Source organism: Pelecanus crispus, chromosome 4 (assembly GCF_030463565.1).
Source record: "Pelecanus crispus isolate bPelCri1 chromosome 4, bPelCri1.pri, whole genome shotgun sequence".
Classification (NCBI taxonomy): domain Eukaryota; kingdom Metazoa; phylum Chordata; class Aves; order Pelecaniformes; family Pelecanidae; genus Pelecanus; species Pelecanus crispus.
This window is the reverse complement of record NC_134646.1, coordinates 73,353,230-73,375,484: the sequence shown is the minus strand read 5'-3', so window position 1 is coordinate 73,375,484 and position 22,255 is coordinate 73,353,230. Positions and strand designations below refer to the sequence as shown.

The window sequence follows — 22,255 nt, the reverse complement described above, 5'->3', positions numbered from 1 at the left end:
TCTCTAGGGGACATTTGTCTGTATCACAGAGTCATTACATTTGTTGACCTCAGCTCAGTAAAGACCTGCGAGCAGGGCAGGCCAGGGGCGGAGGTACATCAACAGCTCTGGTCCCACTTCTGCTCTGCTGGCAGACCCAGACCAACCGCAGATCAGAAGTGGTTGACCACCATTTTCTACGAAGAGGGAAATTTATTCCAACACCACTGCTTAACCTTAAATTAAAAGATAGGTGAAGCTTTTTGTCTATTTTTAAAAAGTCATCTCACTGCTGTGAAGTTTTTGGTAGGCACAGATTTTTTCTGACAAACCCCCATTGGTCCTAAGATGGGCTTTTTGGTGTGGACACAGTCCCCTCACAACTGGAGGGCACTGTTTTGCTTTCATGAAAACACAATTTTACTGATTCAATCTGTAGGAAAGAAGTATTACAGAAAACTGGATGCCAAAGGCAAGATTTTATTTGATGAAGTGTCAGCAATGCTGAAAGTTTAATGAAGATAACAGTGCTTCATGGATTGCAGCCAGAGAAGAACTTGTGCGAGTGAAGAAAGACTTGTGGGCTGGAAATATCCATAAGTACTATTTAGTATATTGATTGAAACCTGTTCCCTGGATTGGTGTCTGGAGAGCAGAGGAGATTTCTGATGGTGCAGCCCAATGGCTTGAGGCACAAGTATGCTCTGTCGCACTGGAGCGACAAATCTTCCCCTAAAATCTGTGCTGGCTGCACGGAGCAGATGCTGGGGTAGAATGGGACCCGTTTATAGCCAGTGTTTTCAGTCCTCCTCCCCCAGGAGCGGGCTTATGCAGCTGCATTTACACAGACAAAAAAGGGGCAGTCAGACAAAATGGCTGTTAATGCGCCAGAGGATGCCTGGTGCAAGGGTCTCATCCTGGAGCGGCTGTCAGCATTTATCTTATGTTGCAGGAACAAAAGCGTATCCTGGAGATGGGAATCACCGGACCCGAGGGACATGCCCTGAGCAGGCCTGAGGAGGTAAGAGGCTTCACTCATTTTGTCGTTCATGGAAATATTTTGTCGAGCATGTAGGAGCTTGGCTTCTGTATGTGCAGATGATAGATAGGTGCGTGGGGAAAGGCAATGCTCTGCCTCTCCCATAGCCTCTTCCAGTATTATTCAAAGCCTTAAAAAGTCCAGGTCCCCTTCAGCCTGTTTGTTTGCCTGAAATACCCTTTTACTGCTGCAGCAGGTGCGTTCCCTCGGTCCTTGTACACTCAGGAGTCGCAGCTCCTGCTGCCCCAGGCACGGGTGTGCATGCATTTTTGAGTGTGACCCTTGTGATTTGATTCGTGACAACAAAAAAATGGGCTTATCAGGGTAAAAATCAGCAGTGCAGCTTGTGGGTTAGGCTTTGGAGTAATTGCATTCATTAAAATGCTTTGGCTGAAAACCTCCCATAAGATGCATGTGTATGTACATACCATGCACATGCATACACCCACATATAAATCTACATTTATGCCGGCAGATACATTTGAAGTAGAAATGCAGGCTGTAGAAATGCAAATATGTGAGAATGGAAAGATGCTGCAAGGCAGCTCAGTTTATGCAGCTCTCTTACAATAAAAACCAGGCTCTGGCAAGCATCCTTTCAGGCATCTGGAAAGGGTTTCTTTATGAGAAGGAAAAGGTGGGGACATGTGGATGTCCCTTAATGTACATGTTTCAAACTGTTAATGGGATGATGGGAGGGCGGTAGAGAGAAGTGACTGCTTTCCTTGAAGACTAAAGAGACAAGGCCCTGGGGATCTGAGCCTAAACTTGAAGAGATTGTTGTGGTTTGCAGATCTTTATATAACCTCTCCCCAAGGCAAAAGGAATCAGCTTAATTGGTCACATTCCTCTATTGAACTGTTTATGTACTTTTTCATTTTGCTGTTCAACTTCCACCTAAATTATTCTAAAAGAATGGAGTCGTTTCCTTTTAATGAGAACAAGGGCCTAAGGAAAATCTGCATTTGCAGTTTCCAGAAAGGAATATCGCATCCTTCTGACTGTGCATCTGACCGCCTCAGCCCCAGCGCTGAGGTACAGAGGTCCTGCCTCCTTCCCTGGTCTTCTGCGGGTGTGTTTGGGGCTTCCAGAGCAAATGTTGTGATAAAGGTCTTAAGCAAACCTGAAGTGACAATCTGGTCTAAGAAAATATTTTACAAAACTGTGAAGAATTAAGCCATGTGGTTTTGGAAGACCTAAATTGCTCAAATTTTCTAGCACAACTCTTGGAGAGAAACTTCTGTACCATCGAGTCATTATTTTCAGTCACACTGGAGTTTTAGGTATTAAACTGCCAATACTGTGAGTCCATCTGGGAAGGAGGTATAAAACTGATGAGTGGGGGAAGGAGTCTCCAGACCCCCTGAGAACCACTGCTCCTCTGTCTGAAGACAACTGCTTTGTGTGCCTGCGTCCCAGATGGCTCCCTGGAAGGAGATTGCTTTTACGCTTGCTGACAGAGGGGACTTACTGGGCGATGCTTCAAAGGCTTTTATGGATTATGGGCTAAATTCAGTCCATAGTGCTGAAGTTGCTGTTTGAGAATATTTTACATTCACTGTCATCCTTATGTAAAGATTGCGTAGGGTAAGCTGCCAGGGAGAGCTCGGAGATTGTCTCCGAGCTGGGGAATGTTTCCTTGCTTCGTTCTCCTTCCAGCTGCCGGGTAGAAGTCTGAAGCAGAAAGGTGGGAGGGAGGTAAGGAGGACCCCCATCAGTTGCTTGAACATGACCTTCCCTGGGCTGCAGGGAGCCAGGGAGCTGTATTTGTGCTGGGGCAGCTGTACCCCATTAGCAAGTACAGCCTGGCTGTGGTTACTCCTAACGCAAAGTATCTGAGGTTGGGTTAGCTCCGTTTCCCAGCATTGCGTGTCTCTGTGGAAAAAGCAGAATCAGCCCCTGAAGAGCTGTTGCTAAACAGTGAGAAATATGTCTCAGTCTTCCAGTTCATTTTTTTTCAGTTTGCTTTCGCAGTTAACATTTTCCTCGTTTTCCTCAGCTTGAAGCAGAAGCAGTTTTCCGTGCCATCACCATTGCCAGTCGAATAAACTGCCCAGTGTACATCACCAAAGTGATGAGCAAGAGTGCAGCTGATATCATTGCACTGGCCAGAAAGAAAGGTAAGAGACTTCTTTTTCTCCCCCAACTTGTTTTTTTTTGTTGAATAGAAGCTCAGTGGAAAAACCTGTACATCTTGAGCCATATATATATATAGATAGGTAGATAGATAGATAGATATAGGGAGAGGTTACCAAAGAATGGTAACACCATCACAGACCCTAAACAATTACGGCTGGGAAAGATGAAGGGAAATCCTTCTGCATTTTTCAGTTGAGAAACTGTCCCCACAAACTTGAAGATTGTGTTGTAACTCTTCTTTATCCTGTCTTCCCTTTTACCTTTCCCTTAGACTGCTGTATCTCTGTTCATGGGAGGGAGATATTGTCTTCCTAACAGGGTCTAGCACATCCTCTGTGCCTTTTGGGGGTATTTCAAGGTACTACCCTCTGAGGGGTGGCTTGGGCAGTGAACCTGCTGTTAGAGATGCCTGGTGCTCACTCCTGGCCTTGCTGCTGGAGGCTGACCCTGTCAGATGTGCGCTGGGGACATCTGCGGGTCGACAGTGCTTGCTGGGGCCGTGGAGGAATCCAGGTTACAAAGCACCCAGAAGGGACTTGTGAGCCTTGGGGGCAGCTGCTTTCAAAGCTGCATCTGCGAGTCAGGAGTCTGCTGGTTGGTGCTACAAAGCGTGTGAGCAATATGGAAAAGCCGAAGAGCAAAATATCATCTTGATATTATTTGTATTCTCGGAGACGTGGAGTATGGTGCTGGGGACCATGTGCTGCTATCTGCTGGTGCTGTGCCCAACCTGGGAGTAGTAAAAAGGCATCTGTCTGCTGGAGCCCATGCTCCACCTAAGTGCACTCTGAAGCGGAGCAACGTAGAGAACATGGCTGTGATTAAAACAGTACAAATTAAAACCAGATATGAACTGTCTCCTGGATTAGAAAGGGAGCTTTGTAAATATGCTGATCAAAAGCATGTGTATCTCAGAGAGCCTCCTGATTAATTTTTTATCATACAGACAAAGCCAGGGCTCCTTTATTTTCTGGGATCTACACTGGCCATGTAGCAATGTGTAAATTATACATGGCTGCATGCAGCAAGCAGTATAATGTGCTGAAGAAAGAGTGTAATCAGTTCCTGTATATCTTTGCTTTCCCCAAGGTCCCCTTGTTTTTGGAGAGCCGATCACTGCCAGCTTGGGGACAGATGGGACGCATTACTGGAGCAAAAACTGGGCCAAGGCTGCAGCTTTTGTGACCTCGCCACCTCTGAGCCCTGATCCTACCACTCCAGATCACTTAAATTCACTCTTAGCATGGTAAGACCTTCATTGTTTTTATAGGCTGATGGTCAGGCAAGTGCAAAAACCACAGGGGATGAAGCATCTAGGGATCAGCTCAGTTTCCTTTAGACCAGTCTCATACACGAAACAGCAGAGAAGGGTCCGCACAAGACCGAGCTGGTTATATCCCTGTGTTCAGGCTGCCAGTCAGATGAGCAGGCATGGACTCTCCAGCTCCTGGTTAGCATGTTCGAGATGTAACTACTGGTTATTCAGGAATTAATTCTTTTTCTTTCTGCTTTTCAAGTGATTCCTAGTTCTATAGATAGGTAGTCTTTAGCCCAGGACTTCAAACTGGTTTTCTCCCTAGTCCTCTGTTTTCTCCAGGCAAAATGTTAATGTGTGACTGGGTGGCATCCTCACCATCCAGCATAAGCAACAGGCTGGTGGATGGACCCCCACCTGTGAGAATAGACTCAGTTTTAAGCCCCTGGTCATATCTGGCAAGCACAGCTCCTGAAATCAGGGTTGTCCCTGAACGCAGAGATACCTGGAACCAAGAAAACTTTGCTGGTGCAATTTTTGCCAAAGCTGGTGCAGGGCTGTAAGCTGTGAGCACTTTTGAGAATTAGGCTGTCCTAAACTAAATTGTAAGGGTTTGTAGCAGAGTTCAGTGGTTTTAACTCCTGTGTATTGCAAACTTCTGACTTGGTAGTTTGCCTTCATCTGGGATGGACCAAACTCATGTAAGTTTACTTGTGTTTAGTTCTTGCAGCCTTGTTTTTACTTTTAGCTTGCCATGTAGCTTTATAGGTTCCAGCGTTCTCAAGCTGGAAGTCAGCAAAGATAAGTGGTACATATAGAGAAGGTATGTCAGGCAGGAGAAAGAGGCCAGAGTGGATTACAAAGGAGACTGTCAGGGACTCAGGTGGAGGCAGTCTGGTGACTGGAGGCCGTCACTTGATAGGATAGGGGTATGAGCAGATGGTCTTCAGGTTGTCAGGGAGAGGGTTCTACTAGAGAGATGAAAGGAATGTGGACAGCAGAGGGAGAAGTGTTGTTCTCATATAGAAAAGAAGACATCAGCAATGCCTTGCCAGCAACCCAGACCGTAAACCCATCCCTGAAAGTACTTCCTGCCTGTAGCCAACTGTGGGTCTTCTTTAGCTTAAGCAAAAGACTATCTACTTTGAAATTATATGGAAATTCACAGCTGAAGTCCCACCAGGACAGATTGCTAGTGCTGGAGCAAAGAACTCAATTTACCATTGAAAACCTTATTTAATGCCGTGTGGTGGCACTCATCTCAACTGCTGCTTACCCTTTCTCGGGTTTCCAATGCTCTACACATAGCAGTAGAATTTGAATCCTAAAAGTGACCCATTGCTATTCAGAAAACATTGCCCCCTGAGGTTAGTTTTCCACATGACCAACTGGCAGGCTGTATGGCAGGCAGTGGCAGTGTGGCTGGTAATGTAAGACCCCTGCATGTGTAATTCATAGAATCATAGAATCGTTTAGGTTGGAAAAGACCTTTAAGATCATCCAGTCCAACCATTAACCTAACATTACCAAGTCCACCACTAAACCAATTAAGGGTAGAGTAGTAATTCCATGTTTCCTGGCTTGGTGGCTGGAGTATTTTTTAATGAAAGTAAAAACTAGGAATCATTAAGGTTGGAAAGGACCTCTAAGATCATCAGTCCAACCGTCAACCCAACACCACCATGCCCACTAAACCATGTCCCAGAGTGCCACGTCTACCCGTTTTTTGAACACTTCCAGGGATGGTGACTCCACCACCTCTCTGGGCAGCCTGTTCCAATGCTTGACCACTCTTTCTGTGAAGAAATTTTTCCTAATATCCAATCTAAACCTCCCCTGGTGCAGCTTGAGCCCATTTCCTCTCATCCTATCACTAGCTACTTGGGAGAAGAGCCCAACCCCCACCTCACTACAGCCTCCTTTCAGGTAGTTGTAGAGAACGATAAGGTCTCCCCTCAGCCTCCTCTTCTCCAGAATAAACAACCCCAGTTCCCTCAGCCGCTCCTCATAAGGCCTGTGCTCCAGACCCTTCACCAGCTTCATTGCCCTTCTCTGGACACGCTCCAGCACCTCAATGTCTTTCTTGTATTGAGGGGCCCAAAACTGGACACAGTATTCCAGGTGCGGCCTCACCAGCGCCGAGTACAGTGGGACAATCACCTCCCTGCTCCTGCTGGCCACACTATTCCTGATACAAGCCAGGATGCTGTTGGCCACCTTAGCCACCTGGGCACACTGCTGGCTCATGTTCAGCCGGCTGTTGACCAACACCCCCAGGTCCTTTTCTGCCGAGCAGCTTTCCAGCCACTCTTCCCCAAGCCTGTAGCGTTGCATGGGGTTGTTGTGACTGAAGTGCAGGACCCAGCACTTGGCCTTGTTGAACCTCATACAAGTGGCCTTGGCCCATCGGTCCAGCCTGTCCAGGTCCCTCTGCAGGGCCATCCTACCCTCCAGCAGATCGGCACTCCCTCACTCAATTCAGGCTTGGGCAGAGATGCCCTTTAGGTGGATGGGCACATATATGTGAAGGGAAGCTGCCATCAATCAGTGCCGCTGCTGCAGTGTGTACATCTCTCTCCGCACATGGCGGGTCAGGCTGTGCAGTCCACCAAACCCAGGTTTTAACTCAGCTGCCCTAACGATGCTGCATTCACAGCACTATCTGTGCTCCGAGTTCCATGCGTGTCTGGAAAGAATACGCAGGAATTTGTTCTGTTGTGAAGGTCTGGTGGCAGAAATGATATTCCATAATTGAGCTTTCTGTTCCTTAAAACAAGGAAGAAAAATGACTTTTCTGGTGTGATCCAGCACTATCAGCTGTATAAAGAGTGAAGCTCATTGTGTGAGGGTAAGGTTCTTAGAGCTAGCACGCGTGAATGTGTATCAGAATGTTTAGCTCTTTACTCTGTCAGACATGGCTATAAGTTTTCTAGAGGAGAGTCCCAAAATAATAGTATGTGGGTCAAAACAGATTAGGTGAAATAGCAAGAGAATTTTTAGAACTGGAATCGAAATAATGACTTTTTTTTAACACTAACATCAGAAAGACAAACTGAGGAGTCATAGAAGTTTTCAGTATCCTCCAGGCATGCAAAAATGACTTTTTTTTTCTAGTGGCTTAAAGTCCTAGATCTTAAATGACAGCAGCTTAGCCTGCTTTCAGTTTTAATACTTTAAATCTATACTGTGAAACTAAAAAAAGAACTGTATATTTTATCAGTCTGCCATGCATTTGTGGGGAATTTTATGCAAGGATACCATCGTAAAGACAGTATTTCACTTTTCTACTGCACTGTTCATCAGGAGACCAATATTTTACATTCATTAAAAAATCCTTACAACATTCTTCCTCAGCAAGTACGCAGCATACTGCTTGTGCTGTTTTCCACAGAAAGCATTGATTTTTCACTTTGAAAAGCTGAATGTATAAAAATGCAGCATGTCTTATGAGGTTTACAGATTAGATTTGCCTCATGAGATTTGGCCCTTATTTCATCTATGGGCCATGGACCTGAGGTAGCTTTCATTGCCATGGTGTACTGCTGCGTTATTGCTGCTGTGATATGCCATCTCTTCCGAACTAGAGATGTGAGATCTTGGTGCTTCATGGAAAATGTAATCTGCTGTGAAGACCTTGTTTATGGTGAAGAATAAGATGACGAGGTATTGATGTGGCATTTAAAGCTACACATATGTCCACTGTTAGTTCCCACCACTCCCTCTTTTGGAGATGTTTTCCATGGTGATCCCTTCTTGTCTGTCAGTTTTTTAGCTGATAGGATGCTCATCCCCCATTTGACTGTGGAGTACATCTAGACAGTAGGAGTGCCTGTGTGGTTAACCAGGTGGTGTTGGGTGGCTCTTGAGCTAATTGCTTCAGCTGCAGAAGTCTTCTGTTGACCAGACTGGGGAGTGCAGTGCATGCCATTAAAGGTCATTAAATGTCAGAGGAGAGGGAACTCGGAGTTCACAGGAAGCAACTCCTTCTTATCTTTTAGGTGTAGGAATTAATAGTGTGGTGTAAGAAGCGCAACATAACCTCAGGGAAATGGGCAGTGATACAGGGCCTGGCTGTGACATTAATGTTTTCAGGGCTGTATTTATCAGACTGCAGAAAAGAGAGAGAGGGTAAGCCACAAGAAGAGCAACAGAAAGGAAGAAATGGCATTGCAGTCTTCTTTGTTGTTGTCTTAGAATAAATGAATGTTTTACTGATGGATTTGGTTTAATCCTATGGAGTAACACCAGGCAGTCATTAATAATCAGGAGTAGCTACAACATAGCTGCCTTTTCACTATTAAATACATGGGTTTGGCTTCTGCTAAAATATGGGTGGATGGATGTGAGCATGGTGAAGAACCAGAAAAGAGGCCAAAGGTTCTTCTCTGACTGTCAGCAATGATTAGGGCTGGCAGCCCAGAAAATTGCATTAGAATTACTGATGTGTGACGCTTTTTTCCTCTGTACATTTTGTTAACAGTTTGTTAGCTTGCTGGAATCTAAATTTGTGGACCAGAATCATTCAGATGTTTCAGAGCTGGAACTTACATAATCAGTTAAAGAAAAGGATGACAGGCTCTTGAGGACATCGTCCTTCTGGAGCGATAGAAGAGAACCCGTAGTGTGTCTTAATGTGCTTGACTCCTGTACGCTTAATCAAGACCTAAAAATATCACCTGTTTCCTGTGGATATTGAAGAACCTATCTTCTTTTTTGTCTTTCTATTTTTGCAAGATTCTGCATATTGGTTATGTTCTTCCTCCTTATTCCCGAGAGCAGCTGTGATCCAGTTCTGCTCTCTGCAAAACAATTTTCTCTAGGCTGAAAAAACGACTTCTTAAATAAAAACATTATTATTTGGTAGCTCTTTTTGTGTTTTACTCCATGCCTTTTTCTGTGTAAGACCTTTAAGTTAGATAAATCCAGAGCACATGTTTGACTTGCACTGTGTCTTTCTTTGTTTAATTAGAGGACTACCTGATAAAAAAATTTCCTTCTTTTTTTATTTTCATGGTTCTTTTGGAAGGTCAGACAAGAAATATTCGTGTAGGAATTGCAAGAAAAATGTATGTGCAGGGGAGAAATGCAGGGACACAAGCTTGATGCTCATGACTTTGCATTGTAAAATTTGCCATTATTTTTCAACACGGTTGTGAATTAATTTATCTTGAGAGTGGCAGACATTTCATACAAGCTTCCGATCATTTCCTTAATCCTAGAGTAATCCTTTGTCCTGGTTAGTGGGCTCGTGCCTGATCTCTGTCGATAAGCAGCCTGAAACCCAAGGGGGCTGTAACCTGGGAGTTCAGGGTGCTCCTGGGGGAAAGTGGAGATGTCCGATGCCATTGCCACTCTTCAGTGATCTGTAGCCAATATGTAAAGACTGCTGACATGATTTACAGCCTATGTCTCTGGTGTGTAGGCTTGAAAGGTCCATTCGCAGCTAGCCTGAGACCAAGGTGACCTTGGTGATGCGTGGTCTAAACCTTCTGTGTGTTAACTCCACAGTGGGGACCTGCAGGTGACGGGAAGTGGACATTGCCCGTATAGCACTGCCCAGAAAGCCATTGGAAAGGACAACTTCACGATGATTCCTGAAGGGGTCAATGGAATTGAGGAAAGAATGACTGTTGTCTGGGACAAGGCTGTAGTAAGTAATTACTTTTATGGGCTAAAAAGAAATCGAGTGTTGGCTGAATAATGAAAGCCAGGAGACTCTTGGCCAGTACTGAAGTGACTTTCTAATATATTTCTGAGAATTCCCTGAGAGAGTGCTACTACGAGGTGAATTGTTTATTTCAAAAACCTTCTCCAGTTTTATAAACTCAGGGCTGTGTTTCACTTTTGACACTGCAACACCATCGTGTTTTATTAGACCTGAGGCTTCACAGACTCCACTGCTCAATTTTCCAGTTGTGTCAGAGTGAATGTTTCTCAGAGATGTAGGATCTGGAGCAGTTTAATGATTCTGAAGTGGACCCCATATAAATGTGATGAATGGATTGTTTGAATTTGGGAAGCGTCTCATCGTTTTTTGAGAAATAACAAATGGATGGCAGCTGAGCCTGAGGCTAGACGATAAAATGCTTTAAAGGAGAGCATTGCATGTAATTCATACTGGCATATTTTGCAGCGGGGTGCCGGTATAAGTTAGCAATTTTTTGATGGTTCCATGGATCCTAATATATAAGGATATTCTCCCTGCATTGTCTGTCTTGGACACACACCCATGCACACACACTCACTCATACACACACTCACTCATACACACACACACACACTCATTACCTTACATTGCGTTGCACTTGAATGCATACTGCATACTGGGAAGTGGTAGTATTTACAATGCTCATATAAGCACTTCTCCCAGACTGTGTTTAATAACCACTTTCTTCAGGGACTGCTATTGAGATTCCAAGCACAGAAGCAGCTTCAGATATCTGCCATGTAGGAGCAAAGCAGGGAAGCAAGCAAAGTGCAGCCAGCCAGCAGTATTTCCCTTTTGTTACTCCCACAAAGGGAAGGAGCTGCAGCAAGGGCTGCAACGTGGGATTTACAGGTGGTAACATTCAGTCTTGCATTTCTAAGTAGCTTATATTTTGCAAATCTCATGTTTTACCAGGAAGGAAAAAAGTGTTCACTTAATATTAAAAAGTTTGGCGTTGTTCTTCCTTGGAACATTGTTCTTGCTTATTGTCAGGGAAGACCCCAGAATACTGAGAAATCAAAATGCTGTTGTGTACAGCTGCTATTAAGCCATCACTGACTGTATAAAAAGTTCAATTGGTGGTGACATTTCTCCAGGCAAGACCTTTATAATTGGGGTTGTATTACTCAGATGTATAGAAACATAGAATCATTTAGGTTGGAAAAGACCTTTAAGATCATCCAGTCCAACCATTAACCTAACACTACCAAGTCCAGCACTAAAACAATTAAGGGTAGAGTAATAATTAATTTCAGGTTTGATAATACTAATAGTAGAATGGACTTAATTTGCAAGAAATGTTTCTAAGAGTCTGAATCTTGATCTTTTATTTAATCTCTTAATACTCATAGAAGTTTCTCTGGTTTAAAATCATTAAAACATTTAAATGGAAATTACTAGGGCTAGCAACAAAACACACTTAGGCATCAGTGTGTAGAGAAAGGGACCTTAGATAACTGAGCAACCTGATGGTATCATCTGCATTAAGGTGTCTGCTGCTGCTCTTTGGGATGCCAGGAGTAACACATTCAACTTACTTGAAACTCCCAAGTAATGTGCCTTGTATAAAGTCCTGCTTGATAAAACCTCTGTTTCATGCAACATCATCATATATATGAACCACATGCCTTCCTGTATCTCCCTGATCGTTTGGCATTCTGAATAGTAAATCCCCATTTTATTAGCACGTTTTGCTGAAGTCACATTGTTTTTAGGCCACAGGTAAGATGGACGAGAGCCAGTTTGTAGCTGTCACCAGTACCAATGCTGCCAAAATCTTTAATCTGTATCCAAGAAAAGGCCGGATTGCTGTAGGATCGGATGCTGATGTAGTTATTTGGGACCCTGATAAGGTGAAGACTATAACAGCTAAAAGCCATAAATCGGTAAGGAGAAAAGGAAAACCAGCAAGAAAAAAGAAATGTCACTGTTGCTTTTCAAATGTTGATCTAATTCATGTGAACACCAAATGCATGGGATATAGAGGAGTGGGGTAACTGCCTACTCCTATTCTGAAATGGGTAAATGTTTCAGAAGATGAAAGTATTGAAATCTTGCATTGGAAGCACTGGGATCAGGAAGGATTTCTTTTCTCTCTGCTTATACCATTGCACTATTTTTTGCATGCTTGTGGCAGATCTGTAAATAGGTGTGAACCAGCAGGTCTGCAGCTGAGGTTAGTAAAGCTGTGATGATAAATTTAAAACCAGCTCACTTTTTTGCATACCTGAAAAGCACCTGATATAATAAATTGCACAATTAAATCAACAGTATTCTAAATTATGACAGATGATTGAATATTTTGATAATACAGCTCTGAGCATCTTCACAGCTGGGATTTTTTATTTAATTCTAGAGCTTTGCTGCATACTTCTCTGCCCTTAGTACAGAGTACCAGTGACTCACAGTTTATTTGATTTTGTGACAGGTTTTATCTTATGTGTTGTGTATTTGAAAGTTGTTGTCTTACTGTTTGGTGCTTTGGTCTTTTATATTGGCGAATTCTTCCAGACGTTTTACTGGAAATCCAGTAACATGGCCATGGCTTATATTAAAGAGGCATAAACCTTTAGAAACCTTTAAAAAGTAAGTTCAGGTGATTCAGTTTTTATTTCTCTGTCTTGGGATCTCTCTGTATTTTCAAGAAAGTAGTAATCACCTGCCCTTTGACAGTCATTTCCATTTAGACTCAGGCTTTCCTGTTCCTTTCTGGGCTTTTTCAGACAGAAATCTGTGTGCCGGCCCCTTTGAAATTCCCTTATACAGGCACAGCAGATGCATGGTGGGACCACGTCCTCTGGGTATCTGGCAGCTGAGTTGCAATTTTCCCTCTTAGTAAGGCTACTGCACTTTCAGAGGCTCTGGATAAATATGGAAAGTCCTCAAAAACAAGCCACGATGGAAAGTGAGCAACAGAAAGGAAAAGACTGATCCAGGAAAGTCTGATCAGAGAGATTCTTTTAAATCATTTCATATTGTAATGCATTGCTTTTCCTTCAGACAAAACAATTTTATACACCTCTTAATGGCAGTTGTCTAAAAATATGACTACAAATACAGATCAGAAGTTGCAAACTGAAAGAGATCTTGTACCGAACTTGCAGTGAATATGTTGGTTGATCCCCAGGCTGTTGAGTACAACATCTTTGAAGGGATGGAGTGCCATGGTGCCCCGCTTGTGGTTATAAGCCAAGGGAAGATTGTGTTTGAAGATGGAAATCTGCACGTAAATAAGGGAATGGGCCGCTTCATCCCTCGCAAGCCTTTCCCTGAATATCTTTACCAGCGCATCAAAATCAGGAATAAGGTAATGTCAGGTATTATTTAATCTTCTTTATAGTCATACACTCTTGGAACCACAGTAGCGCATGTTTTTATGTTATTATTATTGTGCTGAGTCCATATCAGAGGGACTATATATGTCTGTTCAAAATGTGACCAAAAAAATGGTTCCTCTGTAAGTGTGAACAGAAGTAAATTAATTAACATCGTGAGCTTCAGTGGGTCGAGCATTATAATTGCCAGTTGGGCATAACTGCCTTATGTCCAGCTGTGCAGTCTTTTGAAGGGAGGTGGAACAGTGATAGAATTTGCTTTTAGCTAGAATTCAGGAAAAAGATAAAGTGTCTTTGGGAGGAGAGTTAGCCGGAAGAAAAACAGAATTTTAAATTGTTACTGAACTTTGCATACTGAACAGCCACACTGCAGAGAAGAAAAGCATGCAAACCAGAGATACTCATTATATTTGGCATCTCTGAGCTGTTGTTGGTGCATTTGCTGAGCTGAGTATTAGCAGCATTCACAGCTCGGAAAAACTTTTCTCTTGTGTTTAATAAAAAGCTTGGGAAATGACCAAGATTAAGACGGGGTCACTTCAGGTTTTGAACTTTATCAGTGCTCCGCTGTTGAAAACCAATTGGCTTGGCACTAGTTTGGGGTTATTTGGAAATTGCTTTTTGCTACTGAGCAAGAAATTCACTGTGTGAGGACAGGTAACAAGACAAATTGACTAAACCCTGTATTTTCTTCAACCAAGCATATATCATAGCCTGTGGGGATGGCAGCTGAAATTCAGTCTTGGAGTGGGTTGATAGATTTTATCTTTCATCATTTGTTATACAAATTCTGTCTGTCAAGCTGTGGAATACAAAAGGTCTGCTCTTCTAACGAGAAAAGACACTGCAAAAATCAAATGCATCTGCAAAAGTTTTGCAAAATACTAATTGTTCTTACACTTTTTTTACATTGTCCACTTGTCATCATGGGCCTTCTCTTCACACTTGACTCCGGAGAGTTTAGTGCATGGGAGTGGTATATAAAGTAGATTATTATAATCTAATAATTATACAAATCTATTAATACAATAGTAAATTATATAAATTATCTATTGATTATATATAAATCATATATGAATTATATAAATATAATTCAAATAGTGAAAACAACACTTTAAAAACAAATATCAGAGAGTGGTGTCTTATGTCAGGAGTTTGCACAAAAGTAATTGGGCCAAGTAACCTGCATCTTGCAGGTGGGCCTGGATTTTTTAAAAGACCTTTGATTTTAGATACTTAGGAAATACTTACCTTCAGATACTTAGGTCTGCAAAACAACCAAGAAAAGGACTGACATTTTTGCTCTTGCAGCTCCCTCTGCTGCCTGCCAAGAGGAAGGGAAAGCAGATTCATGTCTGCGTTTCTTTTCCCATTATCTAATTTTATCGACTGGAAGTATTTAGAAAACCCAGTGATGGTCATATCAGCTCCCATTTGAATATGTCAGTGCACGACAAAGGAATATAGAAAATACATGTCAAACAAGGGGCTGCGCAGAGCTGTAACTGGCACAGGGTAGCTGTTTAATTTTATCCCTGGTGCAGGGATAGCAGTATGAATTCCTGCCTTTGTGGATCCCTGTGAGATGGTTTCATTGCTGCGATCGGCAGCTGCTGCTTTCTCTGGGCATTAGTTTTGGCTCAGCCTGCGAGATGGTGACTCTTCTGAGCCTGATGTCCCTGTCACTGAAAGCAAGGAAAAGGTGCTGATTTCTGTAAGAGGTGGATCAAACCCCTGTGAATAGTGTCCTTCCTATACAATATTTTAATTTCACCGTTAACCTGTTGGGGAAATGGCTCTGAAACAATAATCTTGTAAGCCACAACTTTCTGATCTTTTTGATGAGCTTTGGATTCTGCAATTCAATGGCTTCAGGCTCCTCTTGAAAATTGGAACTGTTTTTAAAAAATATTATTTCCTAGATTCCTGTGATTTTAATGTCAGTGAGGCTGTTATGACTGCCTTTTCTCATATTCCTTTTAGGAACTGTACAGGGATAAAATCTACAGACCTCAAACTGAAATCAGAGCTCAAATGACAGACACTCTATTGACAAATAACGAAAGATGGGTCCCATGCCACAGTCTAGTGTAGAACTGCTTTTCTAGTTCATGACAAGAAGTAGAAAATTTTGAAATTTTAATTCAAAAAATTGCCACTGCTTTTCAATGAGTTCTAGTGAAGATAGTGATATATTTGAAGGGGAGGAGCAGAGACAGTACAGGTAGGAGTGAAATTGCTACAATCAGTATAGTGGCTATCAGTCTTGCAACAACCAGAGTGGGATTCGGCAGCTGAACCAACCCTGCTGAACAGCCTCTGAATGGAGAGAGAAGAGGTGATGGTGACTGATATTACTTAAAATAAAGATCTTAGGTCAGATCTGTTCTTTTGAATCCCATTGTTCCCCATTGACTCTGAAAGATACCTAATAAGGATCTCTCTCTTACAATTTATATATATATAACAATGGAGGGAGGAGGCTTTATAATTCCTTTATATATAAAGCAGACTGTAGCTTTGGTGAGAGTACAGATGTGTTTTTACTTAAGCTAATGCAGCATATAGCTCTGTGCGCAATGGTTTCTGCATGTAGGGAGGAGTATCATTAGGGACCATTATCAGAGCATTCAGGGTCTGGGTTTGTATTCTCTTCTTGCTCTAGGTGGGAGGACTGCAAGGAGTCTCCAGAGGAATGTATGATGGGCCTGTGTATGAAATCCCAGCTACGCCAAAATATGCAACTCCTGCACCCTCAACTAAATCCTCCCCTGCCAAAAACCAGCCCCCACCAATCAGAAACCTCCATCAGTCCAATTTTAGCTTATCAGGTAAGTCAGCCTGACTCATCAGAAATGTTTTAAAGCCATGAGCATGGATTATTGGTGATAAATTTCAATTAAAATTACTTCTTTAATCAAATATGAAAGGATTATGTATACTCACATACATGCATATATGTAGATGTATATATGTATGTATATATATGTTTTTATACATTCTTTCCCTAGGAATATTTTATAAATTGCCAAATATTCAAAATGTTTGCAATCTAAAATTTTTCTCTGCATGCAGTCTTTTAATATTATTTACCTGGCCCATTAGTGACCTGAGGTCTCTGGTCGATGTGACTGAGGCCCCTTGGTGGTATGTACAGCCGATGTGACTTGGGTCTGGTGCAACCCACATGGCTCAGACATTTCAGATTTCTTTCTTGCTGCATCACCAGAAACTGCTAGACATGGAAACCTCAACTGTCCTTGTCCATGGTCAGCAAACCATATGCAGAAGCTATTCATATGCAGATTAGAGTATTTCTTGTCCTCTTTGCTCTTGGTGCCCAAACCATTTTCCATGGTACATCAGAAACAGACTGGAAAATCATCCTTTGGGGTTGTTGGAAATAATTCTTGTCATCTGAAGAAAATTACAAGTGTGTCAAATCTTTATCCTTCAAAAGTCTACAGCCCAGTTGGTAAGTAAGTGGCCCCTTACGATGTTATGAAAGTCACTGGATTTTGTCCCTTGTGGGAGCTGATGGTGGAGTTTTCCTCCCGGACAGATCCTGTCTTTAGAAACTAAATGAAACTTCTGGAAGAAAGCCCAAGGAGAGCAAATATTTCAAAAACCCTTCTAGTGGGTTGAAGTACATTTTTGCCTGTACACCTGAGGCCATGGTGAGCACATACAGATATGTAAAGCTCTAGAAAGCAAAAAAAGTGCTTAGAAATTTGAACTCTAATAATAATAACCAATAAGTGGGATTTTCATAAGCATCTGAAGCTGTGGTTTCACAGTCCACTGCTCGATCTGGGTACTACTAAGGCATCTAGCGGTATGAATTTGATCCAAATCAGGCAAACACAACATTACTGTGTTCTAATGAAATTAAGCAGAACGAGAAACTATGATAGCATTTAAAATGATCCTACACTTTTATGGTAGTCCTACATTGCCTTTAGGAAGCTGAGTGTGATCAGACAATATTAGCCTGGCAGAAAGCTTGCTGTCACCTTAAGCTTAACCTTTCAACATTTTAAAACGCAGTTTGAAGTGGGTGTGAGTTTCCACCAGCTCAATGCTCCTTTCCTATGATCGCTAACGTCAGATTTACTGTACTGTTGACCCATGGACTCAGTAGGGACAGGTATTCTAAATCAATGAGGCAGGTTTGAAAAATCCAGTCTGCACATCTGTTTTTGGAGTTTTTGGTAGTTAAAACAGTAGTATTTTCTGTCAGAGTCTGATCTCGCGAAGGGAACCCAGTCTGTAGGCTGTCATCCCTGCATGGGCTCTTCTTCAAGTCAGTGGAAAACAATTCCCCATGTAGGGTGAGCATCAATCTGATCCCAAACATTTAATCCTGCACTTCTCATTGAAGACAACTGGAGCTGGGCACAGAAATGTGCCTTGAAGGTCTGTTCAGCACTTCATTCAGGGATCTGGCTCAAAAGAAACCAGCTGATGGTGATGTGAGGGGCACGTAGCTGGAATGAGCCAGGTAATGCCTCACCGCTGATGTTTTTTTCCTTTTCATAGCTTTGTTTCCTGATTTTCTGTTGTTGCAGGAGCTCAGATAGATGACAATAACCCACGCCGTACTGGCCACCGCATCGTGGCACCTCCTGGTGGTCGCTCGAATATTACCAGTCTTGGCTGAAAAAATGATGGACAGAAAGACAAGGATGAAGGATCATGGGAATAATGTCCGTTCCCTTCAATATCTGTGTTATCAAACCCACAGTTTTATTTGGTACTAATGGAAATAAAAACCGAAATGTCTGTCTTTTTTTTTTGTATAGGAAGAGGTGATAATAGTGTGGTGTGTTTGCTTGGAACTACTTGCCTCACAATTGTGCTTTCATGCCATAGTCACCTTAAAGCATGGTGCTTCCATTGCCCCTTTAGTGACTACAGGTTTTAGCTTTGTCTCGTAACTGAATGATGGTTCCTTTGCACCCTTTCGCTGTATTAGAGTAGTTAATGCATGTTACGGAGTTATTTATGCAAGTTGCATTCTGTGAGTGAGTCCCTTTAGAACACGTTGCCAACAATTGACTAGACACAATGCCAAGATTAATGTCCGTATTTGAGAAACACCACCAAAAACACTTATGAAGGAAGAAAATGGCCATCTTGAAAGTATGCAGTAGAGTAGTATAGGCAGCTTCTGTTTCATCTTTAATTTATTATAAACCCAAAAAGCACTTCTCTCAGACACAGAAAATCACTGGGACACGTAATGACAAATGGTCTCTGTAGCACCTCTCTCTTCCCACCCAGTACGTTCCAAGTCTGTGTCCTTCTTGTTTCCATTTTAGACAGAGCCATACTTTATACATACCAATGCCATTGCCACCCCTGCAGGGATTTCTCCACCTGGGCAGTAGTGCTCTACTTCTGCATGAGATTTTTGGTACTTACAGATAATCCAAGTTGCCGTCGGATTTTTAAAGTTTTTTGTACAAAGTTTTTCCTTTGTAATCACATGCATTTTTACTTACTCTACCGTATCAAGATCTACTAGTCGTGGTTCAATTTCTGAATTCAAAGCTTGTGAAATAAAGGAAATGAATTGATGGGTAAGCGTCTTCCTCTGCTTTCCAGTGCTGTTGCTCAATGATTGAAAATTTAGAATGGAGAAACTCAAGAGAAATTGTCTTTCAGGTTGACATCATGTGAAAGAAGGAGCCTCCTTAGATCACAAGGGGTGTTAAATGTGCAGATGTCTGCATATGCATACTATAGCATGCCATACTCTGTCTTAAATAGAGCTCTCAGTGGAAATGTGCTTACTACTGACATTACAGCTGCCTCAGTTTTGGCCAAATGAGACCTAAATTAGCTTTCTCCCAAGACCTTCAGGTCTGCATCTGATTTGCTTGAAGTGGTAATTGATTGCCATCATCTTCATCTGTAGTACAGAACAGTGTGCAGTGCTCCAGTTTGACCTAAGCTGTATTTGACTTAGTACTGGTTTTCTCTGCTGACTGAACTGGGACAGTGTTTAGGCATGGCATGAACAAGACATGCTGCAGGTAAGGTGAGGAAAGTGGACTTGAGTTCTCGATGAGAGTGAAGGAAATGCTTTCTCCTTGTCCTTCTGACTCTCTCGCTATGTAAAGAAACCTTTTCTATGGCTTTGTACTTGTCTGATTGTGTTGCAGATGTTGTGGGAGGTGTGGGCTACGGTAGTGGGTGGGGTGCTCCAAACTTGAGCAGGTCAGTAAAACACCTGCCCTTGGCCTTGAGCCACTTAGCCCTTGTCTACACTACAAAGCTGCACCAGGAAGCCTTGTAGCTGCGCAGTGCCAGTGGAATGTTTTATCTAGCTGGGATGCTTGACCACTTAGCACTGGTCTGTCCTTTCCACGCAGCAATAAATTGTGTTGGCACAAGGGCATGTGGTACACGGCAGGTGCATGCGGGAGGTAAAAGTTTTGGGAAGTGGCCTACTGTCATTCTGAAGCCGGTATGCTATTGCCTCCAGCTTGCCTGGGAAAGGAACCGCTACACTGGAAAACTCCATTTTGGTCAGATTGGGCTGGAAACCTGGCAGCAGAGCTGGTCTGAATAGCCAGCTTTTCTTTTTGCTTTGGCTTGTATCTAAACCAGTGAAGAAACACTGCAATTCAGCCTGCAGTGAACTGAATTGATTGCTCCCAAAATAAGAGAAAAATAAAGCTTTTCATGAACAACCCCTTCTGGTAAGGATTTAAATTAATGTTTCCTGTTGCCTGGAGAGTGCTCTCATCCCTAGGCTTGCTTGCTCACTTGATGGTTCAGGTATTTTATATGATATGGAAGGAAAATAACTTGCTCACTTGGTGGTTCAGGTTTTTTATATGAAGTAAAATAACACTAGCAGAGAAGCCTGAGGACAACCTGCCCTGGGATAACAGCCTAGCAGGTAAGGCAATCTCGAGACACCATGTCTCCATCTCCACTGTCCTGTTGCAACTCATTTGCTATGCGTGTTGACAAGAGCCAGCAACAGTTCTGGTAATCTAACCCTGAAAATAGAAATAAAGCTGGCTTGTGAAACTATGTAGCAAGTTTGACATAGCGTGAAAATTTTGGAACTGCTGGTTACAATTTTCTTAGTGACTTTCTTGCGTGTGTTTGTGCAAGTAGCAATGGTTGCTCACCTCCAAATAAAACAACTACTGGATCTGTGAGGCTTGTCACGCTTGAGGTGACAGAAGTGATCGTTGTGTAACTAGTGTTGACAGATTCCAGTTTTCCTCCATGCTAAACAACATCCTAAACCAAAGAACCCTTTGCCTACAAGCTAGTCAAGATCCACTGTTGTTAACACGCATTTATTTTTTCATGGTGAACTGTCTGTGAATAAATACGTGTGTGTGTTTGAGGCACTTCATGGTTCAGTGCTTCTGTGCGAACAAGGCTGTGCTTGTCAGGTCAATGTAACTCTGCTGTGATTTCTCCAAGGAGAAGTACGCTAGCGTGCCCATGACGTTTATAAGGCTCCACAGCCTAAGCACTGCTGCCATGCCGCTGCTGAGGGACAGCCCGCAGGACGCCTGTGGAGCCTGGGTGTCTCCACTCTGGGCATGCAATACTACCTGGATGTGAATAAGCAGGGGGTTTTTTTGCAGCACAGGTACCTTTCTGTGTGGTCACCAGGTGAGGCGAAGGTGCCTCACTTGGATGTTGCTGTGATATACCGTCGGAGAGCTGGCTCATGGCATGCTCACAGGGGGTTTAAACCAAGCAAGGTCAATGGTGCTTCTCTTACCACCTGGAGGCCTATTTCACAGCAATGCCCCTGCCCCTACATCACTAACCTGTCCTTAAAAAAATAAAACAGTAACAGTGAATAAAATGTGGCTTAGCTGGTGATCCTGAATACATCTGCAGAGCAGGAAACTATACTTGAATTTGCTCCCTTGTAAGAAGCACCAAGCTGAGAGATGTACAATTTGAGAGCTTATGGGTGGGGAGCTGTTGTGATCTCAACCTACAAGAAGAAAGCAGTGCAAAGCTCTCATGCTTTTTGAATCATCAAGTTTCTAAAAATTTGCAGCAGGGCTATGACCCTTTAACACCTGATATAGCCCTAATGATGTGAAACTGGCTCTTCCCTACTGCCATTTGCAGACTCCTTAAGATTGATCCCTATGACGAGTCTTAGGACTATCTTCATCAATCGGGTGAGGCAGAGGAGAAGGGCAGATCCATGGACTGTTTCCTGAGCGACAGTTTGGACCAATTTGTCTTGAGTTACAGTTTGTCTGCTACCAGAGCAATGCAGTTACATGTTTAAATTCTAGTATTTGTAGCAAAGCTAGTTAATTATGATGCTAAGACTGTCCCAAAACTGACAGCTGTCCCAGCCATTAAATGTTTCTCATTAGCAATACACCAATCTTCATGATTCAGACTTAAAAAATACAGACTGCACCAGGTCAGATGACCATCTACTAAGCCAACACCATAAGCTTAAGGGAGGCTTGAAGAAAAGAGCAAACATAAAATGCTAATATTCCTCTATTTCCCTAATTTCTAGTGCCTTGTAATTTCTTGAGAAGTAGCAGCATCTTTGTACCCTGTTGCTGTCAGTGGATTTTTATGCCATGAATTTGCCAAGGCACTTTTAACCCAGGTAAAATCTTGGCATTTATGGCTTCCTGGAGCAAGGAGTTGCACAGCTTAATGCATGATGACAAAGTGTCAAGCTAGTCTACGTGGCACCAGCTAATTCTTGCCATTTAGACCTGGCCAGTGTTTAATCTCGGTGATCTAAACAAACTGATTCAAGGATAGTTTTTCATCATGAT

At 42.7% G+C, this 22,255-nt stretch overlaps 1 protein-coding gene across 2 annotated transcripts in view; it reads left to right on the top strand.

The window, feature by feature from the left end:
* The window catches only part of CRMP1 (collapsin response mediator protein 1), a 51,923-nt gene extending 33,809 nt beyond the window's left edge, over positions 1-18,114 (top strand). For both annotated transcript variants that reach the window (XM_075708693.1, XM_075708694.1), the window contains 8 exons: positions 932-1,000; positions 3,018-3,138; positions 4,247-4,403; positions 9,921-10,062; positions 11,835-12,005; positions 13,247-13,426; positions 16,120-16,285; positions 18,023-18,114. In XM_075708693.1, coding sequence (XP_075564808.1) covers positions 932-1,000; positions 3,018-3,138; positions 4,247-4,403; positions 9,921-10,062; positions 11,835-12,005; positions 13,247-13,426; positions 16,120-16,285; positions 18,023-18,114 — 1,098 coding nt within the window. The remainder of the gene's footprint in view (positions 1-931; positions 1,001-3,017; positions 3,139-4,246; positions 4,404-9,920; positions 10,063-11,834; positions 12,006-13,246; positions 13,427-16,119; positions 16,286-18,022) is intronic.
* The last annotated feature ends 4,141 nt before the right edge of the window (positions 18,115-22,255 follow it).